Here is a 27735-nt window from a genome sequence, read left to right on the forward strand (position 1 = left end):
TGTGTGTTTAAAAATGTGAGGAACAGAATTTCAGTTTCCCCACCTTTTCCTATTTTACAATTTAGTTCAAAGACAGAGCATATAAAGAAGCATGAGTATTAGTGTCTCAAGAGGGGACTATTTTTAGTCTTCTAATTTATTTGAAGGTTTTACAACCAAGCTCAGCAACCACATTTTGAGATGGCATTTTTCCTGACAGTCCTTTGTTTTCAAAGCTTTTATGCGTTCCTGGTGGCTCCTCAGGCGAATTCCCATGCCTTTACAACCAAGCTCAGCAACCACATTTTGAGATGGCATTTTTCATGACAGTCCCTTGTTTTCAAAGTTTTTATGCGTTCCTGGTGGCTCCTCATGCGAATTCCCATGCCTTTCCAGCCAGTGGACCCAATGAAAGATGCATTCATTACAAGGAGACAAGGAAGTTGCTTTCATTTGTACCCACTGTTCTCAGAAATTGACTTACAAGTATTTATTTTGATTTTCATAAAATATTAGTGACAGTGGCAGTGGAATATGATATGACAGATAAATTTAAGAAATGGAAGAGAGATGAAAATTAAAAGAGGATAATTATCAATTGATCTCGTTTCTCTGAGAATCCACTAATTCTTAAATTTTAGAGAGCTCTTTGATTTTGAAAGTGGAATGCTCTACTCAATGTGAAAACCTCATCATGATGCACAACTGCTTCACACCTTCCATGGATTCACTTTGCATTTAAGGGAAACAGTTCAAAATGTAACATACCTCGTGGAGTCCTGTTACCTCCCTGTAGCTTCTGCCTTTCCGCCTCTTCCTCCCTCACTCCTTCACTGACCTTCCTTCTGTTCCTAGAACAAGCAAACTTGCTCCATCCACAGAGGAAAGTTTGGTTCCCAGTTCCTGGCAAGGATGGCTCCTTCACATTCCTTCAAGTGTCAGCTCACAGGTCATCCTTTCAGATGCCTTCTCTGAGCTCCAAATTGAAAGCAGCTCTTCCTCTGCTCCTGGACCAAGTTTACATTATTGTTTTCATTACTTTAGAGCACCCACCACTATCTGAAATGAGCTCACTCAATCATATATTTAAAATCTGGCACATAAACTCCATGAAAGCAGATTCCTTATCTAGCTTATCTGGGTCACTTCTGAATTCCCAGCACCTAAAAGAGTATCTGTCACATAATAGGTACTTGATAAATGTTTGTCATTGAATGAGTAGTGGAAAGAATTCTGGAGTGAGAGAACCTGAGTGTTAGTTGTGAGCCTGTTTCTTAGAGGCAAGCCGTGTTCTCTAAGGCAGCCTTATTTCCCTCAAACACTTACCGAGATTAAATGACATAGTGTTGTCTCACACACTGTACATTGTAAATTTTCCTTATCACAATAATTCTATGAGGCTGTAGAATATGGATTATTGTCTTTGTAGTTGAAAGGAAGATTACAGATCACCAGTTTCATTTCCTTTTTTTTTGAACACTAGAACACTATAAGAAAGATATGAAATTATAGTGGGTTGGAGGCAGTGTTAAATCTATAATCTGGATTGCCTGGTGGATGGATAGTTAGCCTAGTATATATTCCACATTAACAGGTGAGCTCAGTTTAGATTCCCACATTCCTACATTTTGTTAAAAGTAATTTCCTTTTTCATTATCCACGAAGAGCTCTTTATTTAGCATTAAAAAGTTAAATTTTTCCAAAACAGAATTTTCTTTGTTGAAAGATGGCATATGTTCCTATATTCCTTAGAGGCCTTCATTCAAATGAACGATCTTAGGTGGTAAACCAAACCTACTGAATGTGCATTTTAATGAATTTCTAACAGATTTGTATGCATATTAACCTTTGAAAATTGGGGATGCTAAGTTTGCCTGACTACTCTCTGAGTAGCCAATCTTTAGAAAGTTTTGATTGTAGAGGTTCTCTGAGTTATGCTTTCCTATTTGGGGTTGCTAACTTACTTCTCTACTGGGGGAATAGGAGGTTTTTTTTTTTTTTTCTTTTCTTATCATTTCTGCATTGCCTTATACCAGAATTTCTAGAACTTTGGTGGACATTAGCCTATGGGAAGCTTTTTACTTTATTTTATTTTAAATGTTTGGTGCTTTCCTTGCCCTGCAATCTGAAGCTAATGGGTAGGGCTAAGGCATCCATATATTTAACAAGCTCCCCAGGTGATTAAAGTAAATGGTAAAACTTGAAATGCCTCAGTTTATATGCATCGTGCATAAGCATATGTACAATTAAATAGCCGTAAAGTATATTTATGAAGTATATGAGTTATGTTTCAATGGTGAGGTAACATGATGGCAGTATTTATTTAATGCCCTTTTCATATGGTCTACATTAATGATTGTCAATCTAGAATATAATACAAGTAAACAATTCACTTTAGCCCAAGGATTCTGAAGGAATTAGATACCACATAGAAATAATGAGGATATTTTTGGTAGAGGAGCAGAATAACTTAAATTTGAGGCTTTTGGGGAGGAAATTAGTCAGTATTTATTAGTACACATTGTTGCCGTAAAACAGTACATCCTGATGATGACTCACCAAAAATTCTTCTCACTGAGATCTTTTTTTTTTTGCGGTATGCGGGCCTCTCACTGATGTGGCCTCTCCCGTTGCGGAGCACAGACTCCGGATGCACAGGCTCAGCAGCCATGGCTCACGGGCCCAGCCGCTCCGCGGCATATGGGATCTTCCAGGACCGGGGCACGAACCCGTGTCTCCTGCATCGGCAGGCGGACTCTCAACCACTGCGCCACCAGGGAAGCCCCTCGCTGACATCTTTTGACCTTTATAGCTCTTTGTCCAGAGGGCCAGCCTAATTTAAAAACTGACAGTGATGATTTTGGACTTACTGTTTTCCACTGAGATATAAATTATATACAACAATTTATATAGTTTTTAAGCCTTCAGTCTAATGGCCTTAGAAAAATTTATGTGCACAAATATCATCACTGCAAATGTAGACTATTTCTAACACCCAGTAAGTTTATTTGTGCCACATTCCAGTTGACTTCTCCCATCAAAGGCAAATGTTTCCTGATTTCTAACACTGCAGGTTAGTTTTCTATCTTGGGATTCTGTATACCTGAAATCATGCTCTGTGTATTCTTTTGTGTTTGGCTCCTTTCGTTAAATAGAATGTATTTAAAGTTATTCATGTTGTTGGGTATAAAGAAAGTTTATTATTATTTTTTGTTGCTCTCTTCCATTATGTGAATATAACCACACAACTTGTTTATCCAATATTTTTCTGTGGATAGCATTTGAGTTATTTTCAGTTTGGAGTTATTATGAATAAAACTACTATAAACACTGTTAAAGTCTTTTTTGTTGGAACATGTTTTCATTTCTCTAGGTTATATACTTAGCAGAAGGATTGCTGGTCATAGTTTAATTTTGTAAGAAACTGAACCTAACACTTCTCTGAAGGGGTAACATCATTTTTCACTCTGACCAAAAATGTATGAGTTCCAATTTCTCCACATAGCCTCATAAACATTTGATACTTTGTCTTTTAATTTTAGCCATTTTAGTTGGTGTGAAATGATATCCTATTGTGGTTTTAGCATACACTTCTCTGATGACTAATGATGAGACCCATTTAATATGCTTATTGTCCATTTCTGTATTTTCTTAAGTAATAATTTAAAAAGTCTGTTGAAGACTTTTACTCATTTAAAAAATTGGATTGTTTTCTTTTTTATTGTTGATTTGTAAGAGTATTAAAAATATATAATCTTTATGAGAGTCATTTTTGTAAGTATTTTATTCTGAATATTGACTTGCTTTCTTAATGGTATCTTTTAATTTTGGTGAAATCTAATGTGTATCTATTTTTTAAATTGATAGTGTTTTTTGTGTCCTAAGAAATTTTGCCTAATCCCAAGGTTGTGAAAAGAGTCTCCTGTTTTCTTCTAGAAGCCTTATAGTTTTAGCTTTTACACTTAGATATATGCTTCATCTAATTTTCGCATATGGAATGAGATGGGGTCAAGGTTAATTTTATTGTTTATTCTGTTGATCCAGCACCATTTATTGAATTTCCATTTCTATTCAATTACCTTGACACTTTTATTGCAAATCAACTGACCATGTAAGTGTGGGTCTATTTCTGAACTCTATTGTGTTCCATTTAATATATTTATCCCCACACCAATACACACTTTCTTGATTCCTGTAGCTAGATGACTGTAAGTCAAAATCAGATAGTATAAAGTCTCTCACTTAGTTCTTCTCAATCATGATTGTTTTTTATGCAGATTGTTCTTCTTCATTGAAGATTGTTCTTCTAATTCAAAATCATTTGCATTTTATAAGAATTTTAGAATGAGTTTGTCAGTTTCTTTTAGAAATCTGCTGTGATTTTGATTGGGATTGTGTTGAATCCTTAGATCAATTTGAGGATAAAGATGGAACCAATATTGAGTCTTTTAACCCATGAATATAGATTACTCCACTTATTTGCTTTCTTTAATTTCTCTCAACAATGTATTTTATATTTTAGTGTGGAGGTCTTTCACATTTTTCATTCACTTTATTTCTAAGTTTATGATGCCTTGATACTATTGAATATATTATATCCCCCCACCATTTTGTTGCTATTATATAGAAACACGTAAAAAATTATTAACCTTGTGTCCTGTGACCTTGCTAAATTCACTTATTAGTTCTAATATTGTTTTGGTAGATTTCAAATTTCTATGTAGATAATCATGTTGTCTGTAAATAATTACAGTTTTATTTCTTCCTTTATAGTCTTTATTTCTTATTTTGAATATGGCACTGGCTAGGACTTCCTGTACGTTTTTGAATAGAAGTGATGTGAGAATATATCCTTAACTTTTTACTAATTTTGGGGAAAAAGCATTCAGTCTTTTACCACTCAGTGTGATCTAAGCTGTAGACTTTTCATATCATTTTATTTTGGCCTCATACTAAAAGTTGAGAAGAGTTCCCTCTTCTTCTATTTTCATTTAATGTTATTTCATAAAAATGATTATTATTTTTTTCCTTAAATGTTTGTAGAAATTACTGGTGAAACTATCTGGCACTGGAATTTTCTTTGTGGGAAAAGTTTTGGTTAAAAATTTTATTTCTTTAATAATTTCAGTTTAGACCAGTTTCAATAAATAGTGTATCTTAAGACTTTGTCCATTTCATCTGTCTACTTATTATCCTTTTAAGATCTGTAAGCTCTATAGTGACATCTCCTGTTTCAATATTGACTTAGGTAATTTATGTTTTTTGTCTTATTTCTTGATTATTCTTGCTAGGATTTATAAGCATATTTATTTGTTCAAAGAATTAACTTTAATTTTATTGTTTTTCAATTTTCTATCTCATTGATTATAATTTTCTTTCTTTCTTTCTTCTTCTTTTTTTTTTACTCTTTAGTTTTAATTTGTTGTTCTTTATTTTCTTAAGATGGAAGCCTAGATATTGATTTTTCATTTTTCTTCTTTTCTAGTATATGCTTCTAAAGCCAAAATTTCTCTCTTAGTAGTGCTTTAGCTGTATCATAAAATTTTGATTTTTTAAACAATTATTGATCAGTTGAAATATTCTAAAATTTCCCCTCTGATATTTTTTTAAATCATGGATTATTTAGAAATATATTGGTTAATTCCAAGTATTTTGGGATTTTCTTCCTTTTCTAATTAATACCATTTAGGTCAAAGAACATAATCTGCATGATTTCATTTCTTTGGAATTTGAGTTTTGTTTTTTCTCCAGCATATGGTCTATTTTGATGACTTTCATATGCATTACAAAAGAATGTATATTCTGCTGTTGTTAGGTGGAGCATTCTATGAATGTCAACTAGGTGAAGTTGGTTGATAAAGTTTTTCAAACCTCTGTACTGTTACTAAAATTTTTTTATCTACTTCAAAAATCATTGAAAAGTGGATGTTTAAAATCTCACATTATGATTTGAATTTGTCTATTTCTTTAGTTTTTTTAAAAAAATCTTTTCTTCAGGAATTCTGAAGCTTTATTATTAGATATCTACATATTTAGGATTTTTATATCTTTCTGATCCATTGCCAATTTTATTACCATGAAATTTCCATCTAAAATTCTTATTGTTGTTCCTCTGTATGTCATGTGTCTTTTTTTCTCTGGTTTGTTTTAAGAACTTACTCTTTTATTTTGACTTTCAACTGATTATGATATACCTAGGTATGACTTACTTTGTACTTTCCTTGTGGTGTGTTTGATCTGATTGTTGGTAGCTTTTGTCAATTTGGAAAATTCTTGGCCATTGTATTTAAAAATATTTCTTCATTCAGTTTCTCCTTTCCATCTGAGAAGCTAAATCAAGACCACTTGATACTGTCCCACAGATTTCAGATGCTCTGTTCCTTTTATTTCTCACCCCTCTTCCCCTGACTTTGGGTTTCATTTTGGATACTTTCTATTGACTTATCTTCAAGTTTACTGATCTTTCCCTCTGATGTATGCATGCTCACTGCATGATTTCTTTTTTGATATATATTTTCATTGCAAGCATTTCACTTGTATCTTTTTTTAATAGTTTCCATTCCTCTTTTGAAATTTCACATATTTTTGCAATTGTTGTCCATCTTATTCATTAGATCCTTTAACATGTTCATCATAGCCTTTTTATAAACCCTGCTTGATACTTCTGACATTTAGATAATTTCTGGATCTGCTTATATTGAGTGTTTTTCTCCAGATCAGACATAAAACTTTGTTTCTTCGCATATTTTGGGAGACCCTTGGGAGATTTGTCTCAGCTTGTTGGTATGGTTTCCAGCTTTTTGTATTTGAGTTCTATTTTTCTCTCTTGTCCTTTCTGCTTTTTGAGATATGTCTCTCCACAGTAGTGAAGGACTGGAGTACCTTGGAGGGACTTTTCTCAGTTCTGTGGCTTCTCCCCTAACCTTCAGCAAGACAAGGATTTGTATTTGAGGAATTCCCTGGGGACTTGAACAGGGAGAGGGAAGGAGAGGATCTCTCTGGACTGTTTTATACTGCTTTCAATATTCTCTGTATTACTTGTCTATTCCGTGTACCCAGTTAAGGCCCCTGGGGAAGAATTGCTGGCTAGGGGCATCCTTGCTCTGTGGCTGGGACCCCTTGGGATTCTAATATGTCACTCCAGCTTTGACTGGTTGCTTCTGTACTGTAGCAAATTCTTCCTCCTCCTGAGCAGGTTTCCCTTTCTACTATGGACAAAAGCAGCCTTGAATCTTTTCTGTCCTATAAAGTATTAATAACTTTTGGAATTTAGATCTTTTAGGTTTCTTTAAACCCTGTCTTTTCTGCTGGGTTTTAAAAACCTATAGTTTTATAGTTTATCTGACATGTTCTCATTGTTGAGAGTGACAGTCTTTGGCTATGTTCCACATTCTAACCAGGAGTGAAGTCCTTGGACTAACTTAGAAAACATATTAGTCTCATAACCGAATGTTGATGAATTAAATAAAATAGATCTTAGTGTTTATAAATACAGCCCATTAAAAAATTAAATCCTATTATTCAGCTTTATCCTATAGATATTTTTTACCAGATACCCTTTGAATGTTTCTTAAATGCAAATACACATTTAAAAGAAGGATATGTGCTACCACTGAGATAATAAAAAGAATGTGATAGGGCTCTGCAGGCTATGCTAAAAGGGGGATTCTAGTAAATATTTTGAACAAAGCTTAAAGTTTTAGAAAAGTTTTTGCTTGTCCAAGATGATTATGAATTAAAAACTTATCACATTCATCCTCAGCTCCCATTCATTGTTGTCTTGTATTATATATTTGAAATGTGGCTATTGTGGGCACATAAGTTAATTTTAAGGTTAGCAAAAATTAACTGTGCTTTGACTGGGTATTGCAATTTAAAAATTCAAACTTATGATTGTAAGGTATCTGTCTTATTTTTCTAATATATTTAACTTTCTTTTTTTTTCTCTTTCTTTTTAGGAATCATAAAACCAAAGCATTAGAACAAAAACAGAAACATGGCTCACCATATTACATTCCTTTGGATAATTTTGGTCCTGCTTCTTCAGAATTCTGTATTAGCTGAAGATGGGGAAATAAGATCAAGTAAGAACTATCAGCATTGTCTTTTTGTTATCAACACATTGATTGTGGAAATCAAATTAGAGGAGCTCTAACAATGGCTTTAAGGATCTTATTCTTACTGTCTTTGATGCTGTGATTCCCTAAAATAAATGAATTGCTATGTTACACATTAACTGGGAGGAAAAGCTATCAGAAGTCATTTTGAGAAAATTCTATGGTAATAGTGCATTTTATTGACCCAGGCTTTGGAATAAACACTCTGGTATTGAGTCCATGTTCAGCCATTTATATAAGCTTCATAATATGGAGATAAAGAAAGTACCTCCTTCCCAGGATGTCTATCAGGACCATCCTATGAGTTTATCTCATAGAGATAATAAGATAATGCATATAAATGACTTAGCATGGTGACATTCAGTAAGTGGTGACTGTTATTATGATGGCCTGTAGGAAAGCTTGCATGAGAGAAGTAGGCCATCCTACTTTTAAAAAGACACTTTTAAAAAGACAGTTTACTTCTTTTTAAAAGTGTGTTTATATGCATATTTTAAAACTCATAAACATAAACCCCCTAACTATAAATGAATTATGGTTTCTCTAACAGTTAAATCAGATGATTTGATAATTTGATTCAATTTGGCTTAAAATATTTAAAAAAATAATATTTAATGTTTGCCTAACCCTTTTATAGTTTAATCCACCCAAGCACTTTATGGGGTAGATACTCTTTGTTTTTTGAGTGGGAAAAAAGATGCATAAAATGTATGGGCCTTGCATAGTGTCATACATCTGGTCGGAGCTGTAACTAGTATTTGAACACTTCTTTTCATCCTCAGTGCATTCCTTTCCTATGACACTGGTGATTCACCTCTCTGAGGAGGAGGTTTCTTGGAGTGGTATTTTGTCTGGGGTTTATAAATGGCAGTACTTGCTTTTGTGTCCATGCAGTTATGAAATAAATGCCCCATGGCTCTAGAAAGGGGTAGAAAGGGCCAAGAATAACCCTGTAAGAATTTGTAACCACTGAATCGAGTTATATACAAACACTCGCAGGTCCAGGCAATAATGAGCCTCATAGCATCGAGGAAGGGCAACCTCGAAGAGTCCTGCAAACACAACCTTCCAGTCCTTTTGTCTCTCCCACAAAACCCCAATAAAAGCATAACTCTGTCATCCCTGTTCAGCTTCCAAAAATAACAGGAAAACTTCATTCCCTTGGGTTAAAAAATATGCCTTTGGGCAGAATCCCAGTTTTGCCATCCCTACCCTGATGTCTGGCAGTGGTCACCATGACAGAGGTTGTTGGAATAGTGTCCCTCACACCCCCTGCACTGAGACATCATCTGCCATATAGCATCTTACGATGGTGTCATAATCACAGTTATATTTGTGAGACAAACACATGTTTTGACAATTTTTTTTTTGGGGGGGTGGGGAACTTCTTGACTGTGATACGTGTTCACCTGACAATAGTGTTTACTTCTGCTAGTTACTGTGATAGGTGAGGTGAGATAATGGTGAAATTGAGGCCTCTTCATGGGAGCTTTGTCATCATCCCAAATATGTAAGTGGACAAAGATAAGGAAAAGAATGGAAAGGAAGGAGAGAAAAGGAGGAAGTGAGGAAGGTGAAGAGAGGGAGAGATGGGTTGATTGATTGATTTACTCCAAGGAGTTGCAAAAATACTAATTGTCACCAAACATTTTTTTCTCCGATACCGATCTTTGCAATTATAATACCTTATTTGCAATATATACAGAAAATAAACCATCCTTATTATAACTTTAAATTGGGCATCCAGACACTACTTAAGGGAGACCATTAACCTGAGTAACACCACAGGATGTAAAATTTGGTATCTCATTACCGTGACTCACCTCATCCTCTTCTAACTCATCATGTCCAAGGACATGGGATCCTTGTCCCATGTAGTATTTTGGCTGAGTTGAGTGCAGAGGTTAGAGAAAAAGGCAGCAAGTACAGCTGTTCCTTCCTGTTGGCCACTTCAAACTGATAGAGATAGAGTAGGATAGTTAAATAGTCAGATTAGAAATCCCACCAAGGGATTAAAGACAGAAAGGGAATTTTAAGGGAGTTTGGGAGACCGTTGTAAGCTAATGACCACTCAAGAAAAGAATCCAGTAACCTAGCAACAATCTACCCTACCTTGAAGGAAGACCAGGTGCATCCAAATGCCAGGCACACTCAAGCCACAAACCCTGATAGTTAAAATACAAGACAATAGATATTGGCTCTGAATCTTATTACATGAAGTCAGGGAGTTGATAGCCCTTGCAGAGTAACGTTTCTGCATGTAACCAAGACAGAAATAGAGGTGAAGGGAAAGAAACCAGGTGAAAGGGGATATTATACCCAAACCTGAGATGAATTACCATATTTTAGTGTATGTCACCACCCTTTTGCTGATATACATATGATTTAAACAGTGCTATGGCAGTTAGACCTGGTTAGACCGTATAGGGCCAAAGGAGGAACTAGTGATATGAGTCTTGATGTCTGCCCAAGAACGAGGAAGAAGGTCGTCTTCTCCCCTCCCCACTTTTTCTTTCATTATAAAAATGTAGCCCTCTTTGTTCCTGGGGCTCTTTGTTCCTGGGGTTGCACTCCCTTGCCTGCCCGCTTATCTGTCCCAAGCGTCCTATGCCAATAAACTCACTCTTTGCTTTCCACTTTGCCTCACGCTGAATTTCTTCTGTGAGGAGACAGAAGAACCTGAGCTTCAGTAAGTCCTGACCCCAGGTGAGTGGTTTTAATCCAAAGACAGTGGTTTCGAGTCCCCTCCTAGTCAGGGATTACGGGTTCAAGCCCCACTCTGAGGTGTGAGTGAGTTCAAGTCCTACCCGAGGAGTGCAGTTTCAAAACCATTGGAATTACTCAAACAAACCAGTTTGTCTTTGGGGCTGTGTCTGTCTCTCACCTCTGGACCTTTGCACTTGCTGCTCCCTCTGATTAGAATGTCATCCTCTTGACCTGGTTAAAACTTTGCTTTCTGATCTCAGCCTTCCAACAAAACTGCCCCTGGATTGACATAGTTAGGTTGCCACCTTCTCCTCAATGTTCTCATAATTCTTTGTACTTTCTCTAACCAGCCAGCTGTCCATCTTAACTAGGCTGGGAGCTTTTTGAGATATCTCAAGTATGTTTGAAGCCAGTACCTAGCATGATATCAAGGACAGAACAGGTATTCAATATATACATACTGAAAGAATGAGATAGGGTTAGAAGCATGTTGTGTACTGTGGAAAAGAGAGTTAAGGAAATCTTTTTTTATTGAAGTATAGTTGATTTACAATGTTGTGATAGTTTCTGCTGTACAGCAAAGTGATTCAGCTATAAATATGTATACATTCTTTTTTATATTCTTTTCCATTATACTTTATCATAGGATATTGAATATAGTTCTCTGTGCAATACAGTAGGACCTTGTTGTTTATCCATTCTATACATAATAGTTTGTATTTACTAATCACAAACTCCCAGCCCATCCCTCCCCCACCCCCCTTTCCCCTTGGCAACCACAGGTCTGTTCTCTATGTCTGTGAGTCTGTTTCTGTTTCGTAGATAAGCTCATTTGTGCCATATTTTAGATTCCACATATAACTGATATCATATGGTATTTGTCTTTCTCCTTCGGACTTACTTCACTTAGTATGATAATCTCTAGGTCCATCCATGTTGCTGCAAATGGCATTATTTTATTCTTTTTAATGGCTGAGTAATATTCCATTGAATGTATGAACCACGTCTTCTTTATCCATTCATCTTTTGATAGACATTTAGGTTTTTTCCATTTCTTGGCTATTGTGAATAGTGCTGCTATGAATGTAGGGGTGCATGTATCTTTTTGAATTATAGTTTTGTCCAGATATATGCTCGGTGGGATTGCTAGATCATATGGCAACTCTATTTTTAGTTTTTTGAGGAACCTCCTTACTGTTTTCCATAGTGGCTGCAAAGAAGATTATTTTTTCTTTTCACAAGTGCTTAGAACTTGTCTGGGTATAACTTACACCACAGATAGTCTTTTTTTTCCCTAGTAGAACTCTAAGATGTGCTGATCACATGTTTCCTGGTATCTTGAAACAAGAATCTTTACAGAGAAAGGAATAGCTTTATGCCCTTGAACATAGATTCACTTCACATGAGCTATTGTTTTGGCTACATTTGTGACTGAAGATGAGCAATCAGACCTTTAAACATTCATCTTGCATGTAGTGCAAGAGTGACTGCTTTTGTAACCTGGGTTCATTTACATTTTCTCAACTATATCAAGAATGTGGATCTTTGCTGTCTACTTTAGTCCTGAAGATGACAGAAAATTTGTTTTTAATTTCTTCCCCACATTCATTGGTTTATATAAATTTTTATAAATATTTCAGGTTAGCATTAAACTAAACATGTTTCACTGATAACTTAAAACAATGATGTTAGTCTATAGCTGAAAATCATTCATTTATTAAAATTTTTTGTGTTTTCATTTATTCAGTGGAGAAATACAATAAAATGTTGCTTTATAGTAATACCTGCCCCTACAAAGAGATATCTAGATATCATATTCATATACAGCATCCATTTTTTATTCCTTATTTTAATTTTTTTTTATTTGACCACGTGGCGCAGCATGTGGGACCTTAGTTCCCGGACCAGGGATCAAACCCATGCCCCCTGCAGTGGAAGTGCCGAGTCTTAACCACTGGACCACCAGGGAAGTCACTATTCCTTATTTTTTTTTAAATTTTTTAATTTTTATTTTTAAATATTTATTTATCAAACAACCCATACATTGTTAGTATAGACATCGTGCAAGGTTAAAACATATTCAAACATCAAGATCCACATTCAGGGCTTCCCTGGTGGCGCAGTGGTTGATAGTCCGCCTGCCGATGCAGGGGACACGGGTTCATGCCCCGGTCCGGGAGGGTCCCACGTGCCGCGGAGCGGCTGGGCCTGTGAGCCATGGCCGCTGGGCCTGCGTGTCCAGAGCTTGCACTCTGCAGTGGGAGAGGCCATGGCAGTGAGAGGCCTGCATAAGTTCTAGAAGCTAGAAGTCTGGGGTCAAGGTGCCAGCGTGGTTGGGCTCTGGTGAGAGCTCTCTTCTTGGCTTACAGGTGGTTGCTTTCTTGTTGTGTCCTCACATAGCAGAGAAAGAGGAAGAGGAAGAGGAGTAATAGAGAAAAAGAGAGAGAGAGAGAGAGAGAGAGAGGGAGAGACCCTATTCCCTATTTTTAAAGCTGAATCATTAATACTTAAATTAAGATAAGCTAATTAAAAAATAACAAAAATCATAGCCTTCATTTATAAAAAAATTTCATAAGCTAAGCAGTGTATCAATAGTTAATCAAAGCTCTTATGAACTACTGGTTATTGTTATCTTTTTTAAAAAAATTCAACATTATTGAGGTATAATTGACATATAAAATTATAAGATAGTTAAACTATACATTGTGGCGACTTTATGTATATACATGTGAAAGGATTCCCCCTGTCTGGTTAATTAAAAATTCATGCATTTAAAACCTCTAATTTTTGTTTTTTATGTAACACATATACTCTGATGGTTTTCTTTTTCACTTAGGTTGTCGTACTGCTCCAACAGATTTAGTTTTCATCTTGGATGGCTCTTACAGTGTTGGCCCAGAAAACTTTGAAATAGTGAAAAAGTGGCTTGTCAATATCACAAAAAACTTTGACATAGGACCGAAGTTTATTCAGGTTGGAGTGGTTCAGTATAGTGACTACCCCATCCTGGAGATTCCCCTTGGGAGCCATGAATCAGGAGAGAATTTGATGGCAGCCATGGAGTCCATACACTACTTGGGAGGAAACACAAAGACTGGAAAGGCCATCCAGTTTGCCCTTGATTACCTTTTTGCCAAGTCTTCACGATTGCTGACTAAGATAGCAGTAGTCCTTACGGATGGTAAATCCCAAGATGAAGTCAAGGATGTGGCAGAAGCAGCAAGAGACAGTAAAATAACATTATTTGCCATCGGTGTTGGTTCAGAAACAGAAGAGGCAGAACTTAGAGCTATTGCCAACAAGCCTTCATCTACTTATGTGTTTTATGTGGAAGACTATATTGCAATATCCAAAATAAGGGAGGTGATGAAGCAGAAACTTTGTGAAGGTAAGCCTTAATATAATGTGGAAACAAGTAATAATGATGCTTTCTTACATTTTGCTATAACCTGTTCATTTGGGAACTGGGGAAGATGGTTATATTTAATGTCAAATTATTTAAGTTAGAAATGAGGTGAGCACGTATTTTTGTGCTATATTTTTCTGGATAAATTTTGTTTTTAGAAACAATTGCTTTCTTATAAAATCTACAGTTGGAAAATATAATATTTTGTGTTTTCCTTTCAATTACAATATGTTTATTGTGGAGATGGTAGAAAATAAAACACCTAAATAATTAAAATATATGTAAACCACACATGATCATATCACTCCTGCTAACAAGTTTTTGTCTTTTTCATCCTAATCTTTTCTTTTTTTGATTTCAGTGTGTCTGAGAATTTATTCATGTGCCTAAATAAGGATAATATTGTATAAATAATTTCATACTCTATTTTCATATTATTTATACTCATTGTGTATATAATTTTAATACTCTATTAATATGATAGTGGACAGTCTTTTAAGATAATCTATTTAATAATTTCTCCATTTTTGTATGTTTGGTTTATTTCTAAGTTTTTCTAATACAAATACCAGTGAATATTCCTCTACTTAATTCTGAATGGGAATCTCTCATAATTTCTTCAGAAAACAAAGATCAAATTACTAACATTTTAAAAACTTTGGAAGGATGTTAAAAATTCCACATGAGAAAAACTTAAACTCCCACCAGCAATGAGGGAACATTTGAAAATATAGTACTTACCAGTCTATTAATTATGTTTATATCATTTCATAAAATCTGACTTCATGTGTATGATAGGTCCCCATGGGAAAGTTCCAGTTTTTGGTAAACATTAATCCTGTTAGTGTATAGACATACTTGTGTTCACATTATTTTGGGGGAAGAATAATTTATTCATATCTTTTATTTTTAATATTATAGGCACTTAATATACTGTATACCTAAAAATAATGTTCATGTAGATGGAAATACTTTTTTCCTAGTTTACCTACAAAATAATACACAAATAGGTTGGTTCACATTTGATAGAAAAATTTCTAAATGATTGTGGCTTAGAAAACAAATTAATTCCTTCATTTTCTTCATATTTGGGAGGTATGGTAGGGAAAAACATTTTAAAGCTTTTTGGATTATTTCTTTTAAAAAGCATGGAAATATTAAACAACTACTTCAAAACAAAGAGAAAAAAGCATAGAAGATTAAGCATTTTCTTTAATAAAACTTTAAAAAAGGTACTAACAAGTAAGTACAAATGATCATTACAGTTATTTTTTTAATGAATCTCTAACAGTAAGACTGTGTTGACTTTTGTTGTGTTGTTGTGTTGAACAGGTCAAAGGGATTTAAATTTTTAATATGTTGTTAGAATTCTTTGGTTTTGAAGCTAGGTATATTTCATTATTAAAATAGACTTTTCATGGTGAAATTTCACTTACCATTTGTCTTTTTTTCTTTTTTTATAAATTTATTTATGTATTTATTTATGGCTGCGTTGAGTCTTCATTGTTACGCACGGGCTTTCTCAAATTGCAGTGAGCAGGGGCTACTCTTCGTTGCGGTGCGGTAGCTTCTCTTGTTGAGGAGCACAGGCTCTAGGCACGCAGGCTTCAGTAGTTGTGGCTCATGGGCTCAGTAGTTGTGGCTTGCAGGCTCTAGAGCGCAGGCTCAGTAGTGTGGCGCATGGGCTTAGTTGCTCCACGGCATGTAGGATTTTCCAGGACCAGGGCTCGAACCTGTGTCTCCTGCATTGGCAGGTGGATTCTTAACCACTGAGTCACCAGGGAAGTCCCACTTACCATTCATCTTAATCCTAAAATATAAATTTGATTAAATATGTCTGTTTAGTATTTGCTTCAGAGACTTTTCCTGTAGATCTGTATTTTGGCAAATGCATTCTCTCTATATAAAAATTTTAAAATACACATGAAAGAGTTGCTGTGTGAAAACGGGTAAAATTTCTTTCAGTTAAAATGTATGATCTGTAAAAAAAAATCAAATTCGAAATCTTGCCAAATATTTCTTCATCTACACTCAGAAAAAGAATGTAAGTAATGTCTGTGTCTATTCAGTTCGCATGTTCACTGTACAATAGACATCTTTTAAAATGTACTTTTTGAAATTGTACTTGTGGAAGATATGGGCTTTTTTGCACTTGACTTTTTGTACTGTATTAGGTTATGATTAATGCACTAAATTAATGCATTGCTGTATTGCAGCTTCTTCAAATCATGTAATTTTTGTTTGATTATTTAACAAATTCACTTTTTGTTTTGGACAAGTAGTTAACTTCTACTTTGAGGTGTTTAGCATATAGGATTACTATTTCTTAATATCGTTCACTTTTATACTGTACTGTGGTTGATCCATGATGTACAAAATATTATCCACCTCTTTGTTCCCACATGGATTATTTCATCTTCATGGACCTACTGTTTCCTTGGAGGTGTATTCTGCAATACACTCCTTATTTCAGGACGGCCTAAAAGTGATGCACAATGATTTCTTTCTTTATCTGAGAGTCTTTCTTCTAATTTGGGCTTAGTTTGTTCTTTCTTAGTTCTTTGACTTGTAAAGTTAGACTGTTTATTTGAGATTTTTATTATTTTTTAATGTAGATTTTTATTGCTATGAATTTCCTTCTTAGTGTTGCTTTTGCAGCATCCCATAAGTTTTGGTATGTTGTGTTTTAGTTTTTGTTTATCTCAAGATAATTTCTAATATCCCTTTTGACATAATGATTGTTCAAGAGCATATTGTTTAATTTCCACATATTTGTGAATTTTCCAGTTTTCTTCCTGGCATTAATTTCTAGTTTCATTCCATTTTGGTTGGAACATATACCTGATATGATTTCAATCTTCTTAAATTTGTTGACTTGTTTTTTTTTTGACCTAACATGTTACCTGTCCTGGAGAAGTTTCATTTGTGCTTGAGAATAATGTGTATTCTGCTGCTGTGGTGGTGGGGGGTGGCAGTGGGTCGCTGTTCTATATATGTCTTTTAGATCCATTTAGTCTATAGTGTTGTTCAAATTCTCTGTTTCCAGATGTTTCCAGACAGATCTTCTGTCTGGATGTTCTATCCATTATTAAAAGTGGAGCATTCAAGCCCCTTGCTATTATTATGTTGCTGTCTATTTATCCCTTCAGTTTTGTCAATGTTTGCCTCATATATTTGGTGCTGTAATGTTGAGTGCATATGTATTTATAATTGTTATGTTTTGCTGGCAAATTGACCATTTTTCCTTGTATAATGTCCTTCTTTGTCTCTTTTGACAGTTTTTGACTAATATAAGTGTCACCACCTTTGCTCTCTTTTGGTTAGCATTTGTATGGAGTATCTTATTCCATCCCTTTGCTTTTATCCTGTGTGTGTCCTTAATTCTAACGTAAATTTCTTGCAGATAGTATAGATATTGTTGTTTTTTTTTAAGTCCATTTAGCTACTCTATGCCTTTTATTGGGGATTTTAATCAATTCACATCTGAAGTAATTACTGATAAGGAAGGATTTAATACTGTCATTTATTGTTTTCTGACTCAGCTTTTTTTTTGTCACTCTTTTCTCTCTTGCTGTCTTCTGTGTTTCATTGATTTTTTTTGTAGTGACATGCTTTGTTTCCTTTTAAATATACTTTTGCATATCTTCTATAGGTATTTTCTTTGTGGTTACCATGGGGGTTACATAAAACATCATATAGTTATATCAATCTATTTTAAGTTGATAACTTCAAATGCTCTGTATTTTTGCATATTCCTGCCCTCTTTACACTTTTTTATTGATGCCACAAATTACATCATCTTATATTGTGTATTCATTAATACAATTTCACAGTTATAGTTTATACTTTAGTCTTTTAACTTCTGTATCAGAATTAAAAGTGATTTAAATACCACTGTTACAGAATTACAGTATTCTGAGTTTGTCTATATATTTGCTTTTATCAGCAAGTTTTATACTTTCCAGTGCTTCTGTGTTGCTGTTTAATATTCTTTTCTTTCAATTTGAAGGACTTCCTTAGTATTTCTTATAAGGCAGGTCTAGTGGTAATAAACTTCCTCAGCTTTTTTTAATCTGGGAAAGTGTTTAATTCTCTTTCTATTTTGAAGGACAGTTTTGCCAGATATAGTATTTTTGGTTGGCAGTTTTTTTCCTTTGAGCACTTTGAATATATTATCCTGTTCCCTTGTGATCTGTAAGATTTCTACTCAGAAATCTGGTGATTGTGTCATGGGGTGCCCTGTACATAGTGAGTTGCTTTTGTCTTGCTGCTTTCAAAGTTCTCTCTTTGTCTTTGGTTTTTGACAATTTGATTATAATGTGTCTTAATGTGGATATCTTTGAGTTCTTTAATCTGGATGTCCATTTCCTTTCCTAGATTTGTAAAGTTTTTGGTTATTATTTCTTTAAACAAGATTGCTTCTTTCTTTCTTCTTCTTCTGCAACTCCCATAATCTATATATTGGTCTCCTTGATGGTGGGCATAAGACACTTAGGCTTTCTTCAATCTTTGTCATTCTTTATAATTTTGCCTGGATAATTTCAAAGGACCTGTCTTCAAGTCTGCTGATTCTTTCTTCTACTTGATCAAGGATGATTTTGAACCCCTCTAGTCAATTTTCCAGTTCAATTATTATTTTCTGCTCAAAAACTTTCTGTTTGGTTCTCCTTTACATTTTCTGTCTTTTTTCTCACTTTGTTGATGCATCATTTTCTTGAGCTCATAGAACATCCTATGATGTCTATTTTGAATTCTTTGTCAGATTATATACCTCCCTTTCTTTAGGGTTAGTATCTGGAGGGTTATTTTGTTCTTTTGATTGGGTCATGTATCTCATAGTTTGTTTCAAGATTCACACATTTGAAAAAACTGTTACCTCTCCCAGTCTTTACCAACTGGCTTTGCACAGGGGAAATACCTCAGCAATCACTCTGGATAGAGATTCTGAAACCTTTTTTTGGAGGAATGTGATGTCTCTGGAATTGTGTGAGCAATTCATTAATTAGAGAGACTGGTTTCTTTTTCAGGAGCTCATAATCTTTCACTCCCTTTTGTGTCTGTCCCTTTGGTGTCTGTCTGTAATACTTCAAGTTCTCTAGTTCTCTAACCACAAGTTTCCCACTCCTTTGTTCTCAGTGGCCACCAGATGTCCAGGTGTGCTGGTTCCCTGTCAGCACCCTTAGTCAGGCAAGACCAGTATCATTCCTTCAGGCAGCCCTTTGAAAATCTAGAATGCTGAATACATGCTCCACTCTTTTCTCTTCCTGAGAGAGAAGTCTCAGGTTGTGTGTCTCCTCCTGATCATGCTGAGCCATGCCAGCCACAACAAGTCACCCTCCCACTTTTATTTGTTCTCAGCAGTCCACAGGTATCCAAATGATTCTGGTTCCTTCAGTGCTGCAAATGAGGCAAGACAAGCTGAAAGCTGGAGCATTGGATGCATGCTCCACTTTTCTTTTTCCCTCCTGAGGGAGTCATTATAAGCTAGGGCATCTCTCCTGGCACTTATTTTTGTCAGCTTGGAGAGGGACTGATGTGGGTAAGGTGAAATTATTCTTAATTACCTGTTTCATTGAGGCTGTTCTTGGCTTTGGCTCACCTGGGGAACTTCAGCTTCCTAACTGGAATCTCACAAAGGTATTTTGGTCCAATCTGTGTTTCAGTGGGGGAATGTGGGTTGGGACTTTCTATTCTGCCATCTTGCTGACTTCACTCCTCTGTTCTTTTTATGAGTCAACCAGGCATGGGCTTGGTGCAACAGAATGAGGAGGGAAAAGAAAGTAATTTCCCCTTGTTCTCTGGAAGATACCTTCCTTAGGTGTCTTCAAGGGCTTCCAACAGCTTGTGGCTTGAATGATGGGGTTTCAAGGCCCATATTTTGATTCAGGTGAGCTGAACTTGCCTGTGCACAGGTGTGGGTAGTTAAAAGACCAGGCCCTAGAAAACTGCCTGTGTATTCTTACTGTTCCATTTTCCACTATCTTGACTTTTGGATGAAGCAGTAAACTTATCTATTTCTTAAAAGAGTATATGTTTTTGACCCAAGAGAGACCAGAGGTCAGAATTAGCAATTAGCTGTGCAAATGTAGCCATATCTTGAGAGACAGAGAGATAGAAAGATAAAAAGATAGAGATAGAGATGAGAGAGAGAGAGAGAGAGAGAGGGAGGGAGGGAGGGAGAGAGAGAGGGATACCACTTGCCCAAGTGGAACTTTGGTGTCTTTCATCCCAAAAACTTAGGCACTTTTTTCCCTCCAGTGCTTTCCACCATGATGCACTTTAACTTGGAATGATGTTCAGGACTTCTGAATTTCTTTTTCTGTCACTGAAAATTACTCATATTTTCTATGACTCTTTGCTTGGTGATTGCTGGATAATTTGATTATCTAATTTAAGTCTTATAATACTTTATAATACTTCATAATAATGGCCTGGTATATTACTCTATCCTACTCAGTTTAACTTCCATTTCAGTAGAAGACATAAAGGTAAAGGCACACATATCAGGTGCCATGGCCAGGACAACAGAGTTGTTTTTGGAGGTAGTGAGTATTTTAGCTTACATGATTTCATAACATGTATGTGATTAATTTTTCTACCCTCACATGAAACTCATATCCTTCCCTTCTGTCTCTCCACTATTGGTACACACATGCTTGAATTCACAACCACAGAGATGGGGCATGGAAAAATGAGAGGTGGAAGGTGGGGTGAAGTTGGGCAGATGGGATATGATAGAGTATAATATTTCATTAAACCTCATAGAATATTCAGGGGAATACTTTTGTATTCTATCTGTAGATTAAAAGAATTTAAATCTAATCTGAATTGGTGACAACCTGCATTGTCAAGGGCTTGTAGTATATCCAAAAATATGAATTTTCCATTCATTTAATTAGAGAGGCTAGAGCTATGTTTCAAATAAAGTAATATGATGTGTTTATATTTTATGTGCAAAGCGATGTTTGGGTATTAAATTGGAAAAAGTAGGATGACTATGGCATGATTCAGAGAATATACAAATTATAGCATACAGACTTTTCTCTCAGTGTTTATGATTGGATCTAGATGCAGCTGTATAAGTTAATTATTTCTAGGAAAGGAATAAACAAGAAAACATTCACAATAATTTTCTTAGGAATATTTAAAGCTTGTATAAAATGCTCATTCTCCCATCCTTTCTCTCTCTCTAAAATATGATGTATAATAACTATCACCTAATTACCTATTTTATGCTCATAACAGCTTCATCCTTTTTAAGTGACAGTTGGCAAGCCAGTAGGAGTGAAAATTGGTACAACCACTTTGGGAAAGTCTTTGACATTATCTATTAGGGCAAATGTACTGCTATCTTATGAAACAGTAATTCTATCCTAGATATTTAACTACAAGAAATAAGCTCATATGTTCACCAAAAGACTATTCAAGAATGTTCATAACAGCTTTCTTTAAAATAATTCCAAACTGGAAACAACTCAAATGATTGCCCACAGAAAAATGAATATAAGTACATCATAGTATAATTCATATAGTAGAATACTACACAGCAATACCATAACAAAAACCACATCATTCTTATGTGAAAAACCATGGATAAATCCACAGACATTATGTTGAGCAAGAGAAGTCAAATTTTAAAAAAAGATACTGCATTGTTCATTTATATTAAGTTCAAGAACAGACAAAACTAAATTAATCAATGGGGACAGAAATCATAACAGTGTTGGCTTCTGATGGTGGTGGTTATCCTCTGTGAAGGATCATGAGGTTGCTTTCAAGGTGTTAGACAGATTCTGTGTCTTGTCTGGGGCTAGCTATGTGAGTGTAGGCATGTGTAGCAATTGAACTATTGTATACTTGAGATTAAGTCATTTTACTGAATATAGGTTGTATCTTAATAAAAAAGTTTTTAAAAATTCAGTAAGCACAATATCTATTAAAGTAAAGCACTTGAATGTTTTTTCTTTAAACCTGAGGCCATATGAAAATGGTGGTCCAGACCAATCTCTGGAGTCAGCATGAGATCCAGGTTTGTTTCCTGACTTTGTCAACATCACTTTCTTTCTTTCTTTCTTTCTTTTTTTTTTTTTTTTTTTTGCGGTATGCGGGCCTCTCACTGTTGTGGCCTCTCCCGTTGTGGAGCACAGGCTCTGGACGTGCAGGCTCAGCAGCCATGGCTCACGGGCCCAGCCGCTCCACGGCATGTAGGATCCTCCCGGACCGGGGCACGAACCCGTGTCCCCTGCACCGGCAGGTGGACTCCTAACCACTGCACCACCAGGGAAGCCCCAACATCACTTTCTTGAAGTGAAATCTTAGGCTAAGTAGCTGACTCCAACCTTGGTGATAGAGACCTTATTTTATCTCATTTTATTTTTTTGCAGTTTAAATAGTAGTAACATTTATTATCTCATACAGTTCCTGTAGATCAGGGACATGGATGAAGCTGGGCTGAATGGTCCTGATTCAGATTCTCCCAAGGAATTGCAGTCAAGATGTCAGTTGAGGCAGCAGGCCGCTGAAAGCATGACTGGGGCTAGAGGGTCTGCTTTTAAGGTGACTCACTTACAAGATTGTCGAGTCAGTGCTGGCTATTGGCAGGAGGCTTCAGTTCCTGGTCACATGGACGTCTCCAAGGAGCTGCTGGAGCATCCTTGCAACATGGGAGCTGGCTTCCCCCAAAGTGAGTGGTCCAAGAGAGCAAGGGGGGGCTGCAGCGTCTTTCATGGTCTAGACTTGGAAGCCACACCCCTTCATTTCTACAATATCCTATTGGTTATGAAGGCCAGCCCTGTCCGTGAGAGAGACCACATCTAATGAACGTTAATATCAGTGTGCTAGATACTAGAGCAGCGGAGGGACATGTTAAGATGCATGGATGTTTGTTTAAAAAATAGAGTTTGTATGTTAAAATGATGCATAAATGTAATATCTGACAAAAATCTTCCCATTCAAATTAAAAATGGAAAAGAAAAGGAGTAAAGAATGAGTTACAGGAATTGGACACAGACTATTGTCTAGATACGTGTAAAGGCAAGACACACTACCTTTCTTCATCTATAGTATTTGGTCACAGGAAAAAGTAACTTAGAAACATTTCAGACTTCCCTGGTGGCACAGTGGTTAAGAATCCACCTGCCAGTGCATGGACATGGGTTTGGGCCCTAGTCTGTGAAGATCCCACACGCCACAGAGCAACTAAGCCCGTGCTCCACAACTACTGAGCCCGCGTGCTGCAACTACCGAAGCCCGTGTGCCTAAAGCCTGTGCTCCACAATAAGAGAAGCACTGCAATGAGAAGCCCGCACACCACAATGAAGAGTAGCCCTCGCTCACCATAACTAGAGAAAGCCCATGCTCAGCAATGAAGACCCAATGCAGCCAAAAAATAAAAAATAAAATAAAAAGCATTTCATTACATAATCAATGGTTTTACAATGAAAAATGGCAAAAGAAGATGAGTTATTCTGTAATTTTGTAAGCCTTTAAAATTGTATTCTCCTTCGCTATTTTTAAAGGCAAGGATGGGTTTCCATTTCTTATATTTTTTTCTTAGTGTTGAAAAATAATATATTCTATGTTGGTGAGGCTACTTACTGGTGAAAAAGATTTTGACTTTTCTGGTTTGTGCATAAGTTGTACTTAAGGCTAATTGGAGTTTATTGATCCTATTGACTCACCACTGAAAGGAGTGTTATAAAAATCTACACGTACTATGTCCCAATGTCAGCCATGCGTTTGGCAGACATCTTCCTCTGATGAAGGATTCTAAATCAACCTATATTTCAAGACAGTGGGATTACTTGCTGGTAAAAGAGAATGAGATCATTCAGTCATGTGATGAGAAAAGAAACTTTGTGAAGTTGGGCTTTAGTAAGAGAATTTCTGCTTGGATAATTTATTTCAGATTTGCTATTGTTATTTTAGTGTATTTCCAATATGATGGGATGGAGTCTAAGTTCTTATCACAATCTTGGTGAATGTGCCTCCTTTTTTATGAATTTGTACATGATGTTAAAGTCCATGGTGATATAATAGACCTTCAGGAAGGCAAATGTTTTAAATTGCCACTGCACGCCATTGAGGGTTGTGCACCTTTGGCACCTATACTCATGTTTGTCTTACCAGTAAAACCAAGTTCAATCCAGGAAAGTTTAAAGAAGCTGGCTTTCACAGACCTGAACTGTACCAGGGGCACTGTAGACAACTATGTTTTGTTGGATTATCGGGTCTGGATCACTAAAATTACTTTTGGTCTCTGACTACAAATCTCCTTATAAAATTCCCAGTTGTCAGTTAAAATATGTGACTTCTGCAGAGGGCGGAGTTACAAACAATCTTGCAATTGGATTAAGTAAGCACTTATAAACTAGGCTAGGTGTGATCTGGAATAATGTGTTCATTATTAATTAATATGATAGTCCCCCTATCATATTAACTTACAAGTAGAAAGCTGTAGCTAGACACATGTGATTTCCCTGGTTAGACTCAAGAGATACACAGTTTTTGTGTTCTTGTCCATGGCAGGATTTTAAATAAAACACATTTTTATGATCCTAATAAGACTGAATTACTTATACTACTAAGCCCTGGGATTTAACAGAAAATCAATTATTACTGGACCCCAGTGTTTAAAATAAGTGGACTAATGTGTGCTCCACTCCAGAAAGTGTTCCTTTTCTGAATACTCTCTGAATATACTAGAGTCAAATAAAATTATAACTGTGTGGTCTGTGTAGGAAACCATTTGTGAGCTTAGGGCTTTGAGGTGGTTTTTTTGGTTCTTGCTCCTGAATGTACTCCTTTAAACTAACTTGCTTTATCTAGATTGTTCTACTTACCTGTTGTATGTGTTATAGCAAGTCCCAACTGACTCTCTCTTAGCATTTGATTTTCCTGGTACTTAAAATGACAGCTTCCAAGTTCCAGTTTTTAATTCCAGTATCCATTCCCCTATGTGTTTGTATAGTTATACATAGATTTCTTTTTTTCTACACAATAGGGAAGTTAATTATTGACCTCTGTTTCCCTAGAAGTTTGTGGAAGAATTGTTGGTTGGCAATCAAAGTAGCTTTTTATATATAGAAATTTTCTTCTATCTGTTTCCTATAGCTAGGTATATGCAAACATATAAACTGTATTTGAGCATTTTAACTACATTTTACTTTCCAGTTTCCATGTGTAAGGGTATTTTATTATTCTTGTAGGTGAGCAAATTTGGAAAAAGAATTATTTCTTCAAAAAAATATGGGTGTACCAGGGGCTGAGAGGAAAGAGGAATGGGGAGTTATGGTCTAATGGGTACAAAGTTTCTGCTTCTGAATAATAAAACTTTTCTGGAAATAGTGGTGATGGTTATACAACATTTGAATGTAGTTAATGGCAATGAATTGTACACTTAAAAATAGTCAAAATGGTAAATTTTATGTTACGTATATTTTACAATTAAAAAAAAATTGAAAGCCAAAAAAGAAAATATAATTATCTAAATACATTTCTCCTAATGAGATGTGCTAGGTGGTAATGAAAATGTGGCTGTATCGTGATTGTTAATTTATATTCCTAATTTCACGAACCATGCCACACTGTTTCCTATACAATTCTGGGGATTAGAATACAGTGCAAAAATTTGATTAAAGAAAAAGGATGAACACAATACTTGCTTTATCCCCCACACTTGCATGCTCTTTTGAAGTTACAAAGCATTTTTACATACATCATCACATTTGATCCCCAAAGAATCCCTGTGAAGGAGATCATTATTCTCACTTCACAGATGAGAAGCCAGAGGTTCATGAGAGGTTAAGAGAGTGGCTGAGGTCTAAACCTCAGATTCTGGTCTTCAGTTGGAGCTCTTTGTTTACCATCTTATAACTTCTCTTTTGTAAAGCAAATCAGAGGAGCAATTCAAATCTGAATATTTGTATGATGTAATGTTTAACACATTTTCTTTTCAGCTGAACTTTCTTTTGCAGTTTTAAATCAAGTGCATTTGAAGTGAGGCCTCCTATTGTTCTATATTACCCTGCCCCCAGCTAGAAACAAGCCCTGCATCATAATGACAGGAAAAATTTAATTTAGTTTATTGATTTATGATTTCAACTCAGTCATACAGTATTATTGGGAAACTTATTCCCTGCTTCTTATGTTTTCATGTGGAGGGACTTCAGCCAGACTTTTTTTAATAAGTCATCTTGATTTTATATTAAAAAGTTTTAAAATTATAACAAATCTCAGTTTTAAGTAGAGGTGAAAAGGTTTGCTAAATAAAACAGTAGTCCAGTAATGTAGTAAAGGAATACTATTTGTCAGAATAGGTATTATTTCAAAGTGCAAAGATGGTTTAATAGTGAAGTCTGATTTGTCACTCTTCTGCTCAAAATTCACCTGAATTGGCTTTTTTCTTGACTCAGGCAATTTCTTTTTGGTTCTTATTCTTCAAAATTAAAACCAATGCTGCAATGAGTATATAGATTGACTTTTCTGATCTCTCCCCACCTTCTTTCACTCTTTACCACTGATGAGAAGATGCATTTTTGGATAAGGGACTTTGATAAAAGAAGCTGGTCCTAGCTGGCGAAGTACCTTAGACGTTCTTCCTTTTGGATCAGCAGGTGTGTGGAGCTGGTGTTCCGTTTCCTCTTTAGATCATATGTGAACTTAACAGGCAGTCCTGCTCCTGAGGTGGGTGGGGATTGAAGCAGCCCTGCTGGGCTGCCAGGTGGGGGTGGTTAATTACAGTGTACAGTCTCATCAGACTCACTGGATCACACCTCTAACCAGCATCTTCTGTTTTCCTGGTTTCTGTATCTTCCCATCAGTTAGCTCTAAGCTTCCCAGAGGAAGAAGAATGTGACTGAATAGGTCCCTTCAAACTTCAGCATCCTCAGACCTGAAGATGAAAATACCCCTCCTTTCCCAGGAACACATCTATTTTTATTTATATCAAACCTTTATTTTATTTCCAATATTAATGTTCCAAATGTCCATCAATAAGTATACAGATAAATTGTGATATATCCATACAATGGACTTCTAATCAGCAGCAAAAAAGAATGAGCTACTGAAACACACAACCAGAGTGGATCTAAAATAATCATGCTGAATGAAAGAAGCCAGACAAGAAGGAGTACATACAATATGCGTCCATTTTTATAGAACTGTATGAAATTCAAACTTATTTGTAATGACAGAAGGCATGTCAGTGGTGCCTGAGAATGGGGATGGGAGTGGGATGATGGTGACAGACAGAGATTGCAATGAACATGAGGAAACTTTTGGGGGTGATGCATATGTTCGTTATCTTGTCAGTGGTGATGGTTTTACAGGTGTATACATATGTCAAAACTAATCAGATGGTAAACTTTATGTTTAGCTTACTGAGTATCAATTTACCTCAGTAAAGCTACTTAAAAAACAAACAAACAAACAAACAAGAACTCAGCATCCTCAGACCTGAAGAGGAAAATGCCCCTCTCTTCCCAGGAATACAGCTAATTTTATTTATATCAAACCTTTATTTAATTT

At 35.7% G+C, this 27735-nt stretch overlaps 1 protein-coding gene across 2 annotated transcripts in view; it reads left to right on the top strand.

The window, feature by feature from the left end:
• Nucleotides 1–7975: 7975 nt before the first annotated feature.
• The window catches only part of COL21A1 (collagen type XXI alpha 1 chain), a gene marked incomplete at both ends in the record, with an annotated part of 126279 nt that continues 106519 nt past the window's right edge, over nucleotides 7976–27735 (top strand). For both annotated transcript variants that reach the window (XM_079712152.1, XM_079712151.1), the window contains 2 exons: nucleotides 7976–8063; nucleotides 13639–14190. In XM_079712152.1, coding sequence (XP_079568278.1) covers nucleotides 7976–8063; nucleotides 13639–14190 — 640 coding nt within the window. The remainder of the gene's footprint in view (nucleotides 8064–13638; nucleotides 14191–27735) is intronic.

The sequence above is a fragment of the Hyperoodon ampullatus genome (genome assembly GCF_949752795.1).
Source record: "Hyperoodon ampullatus genome assembly, chromosome: 10".
NCBI lineage: Eukaryota > Metazoa > Chordata > Mammalia > Artiodactyla > Ziphiidae > Hyperoodon > Hyperoodon ampullatus.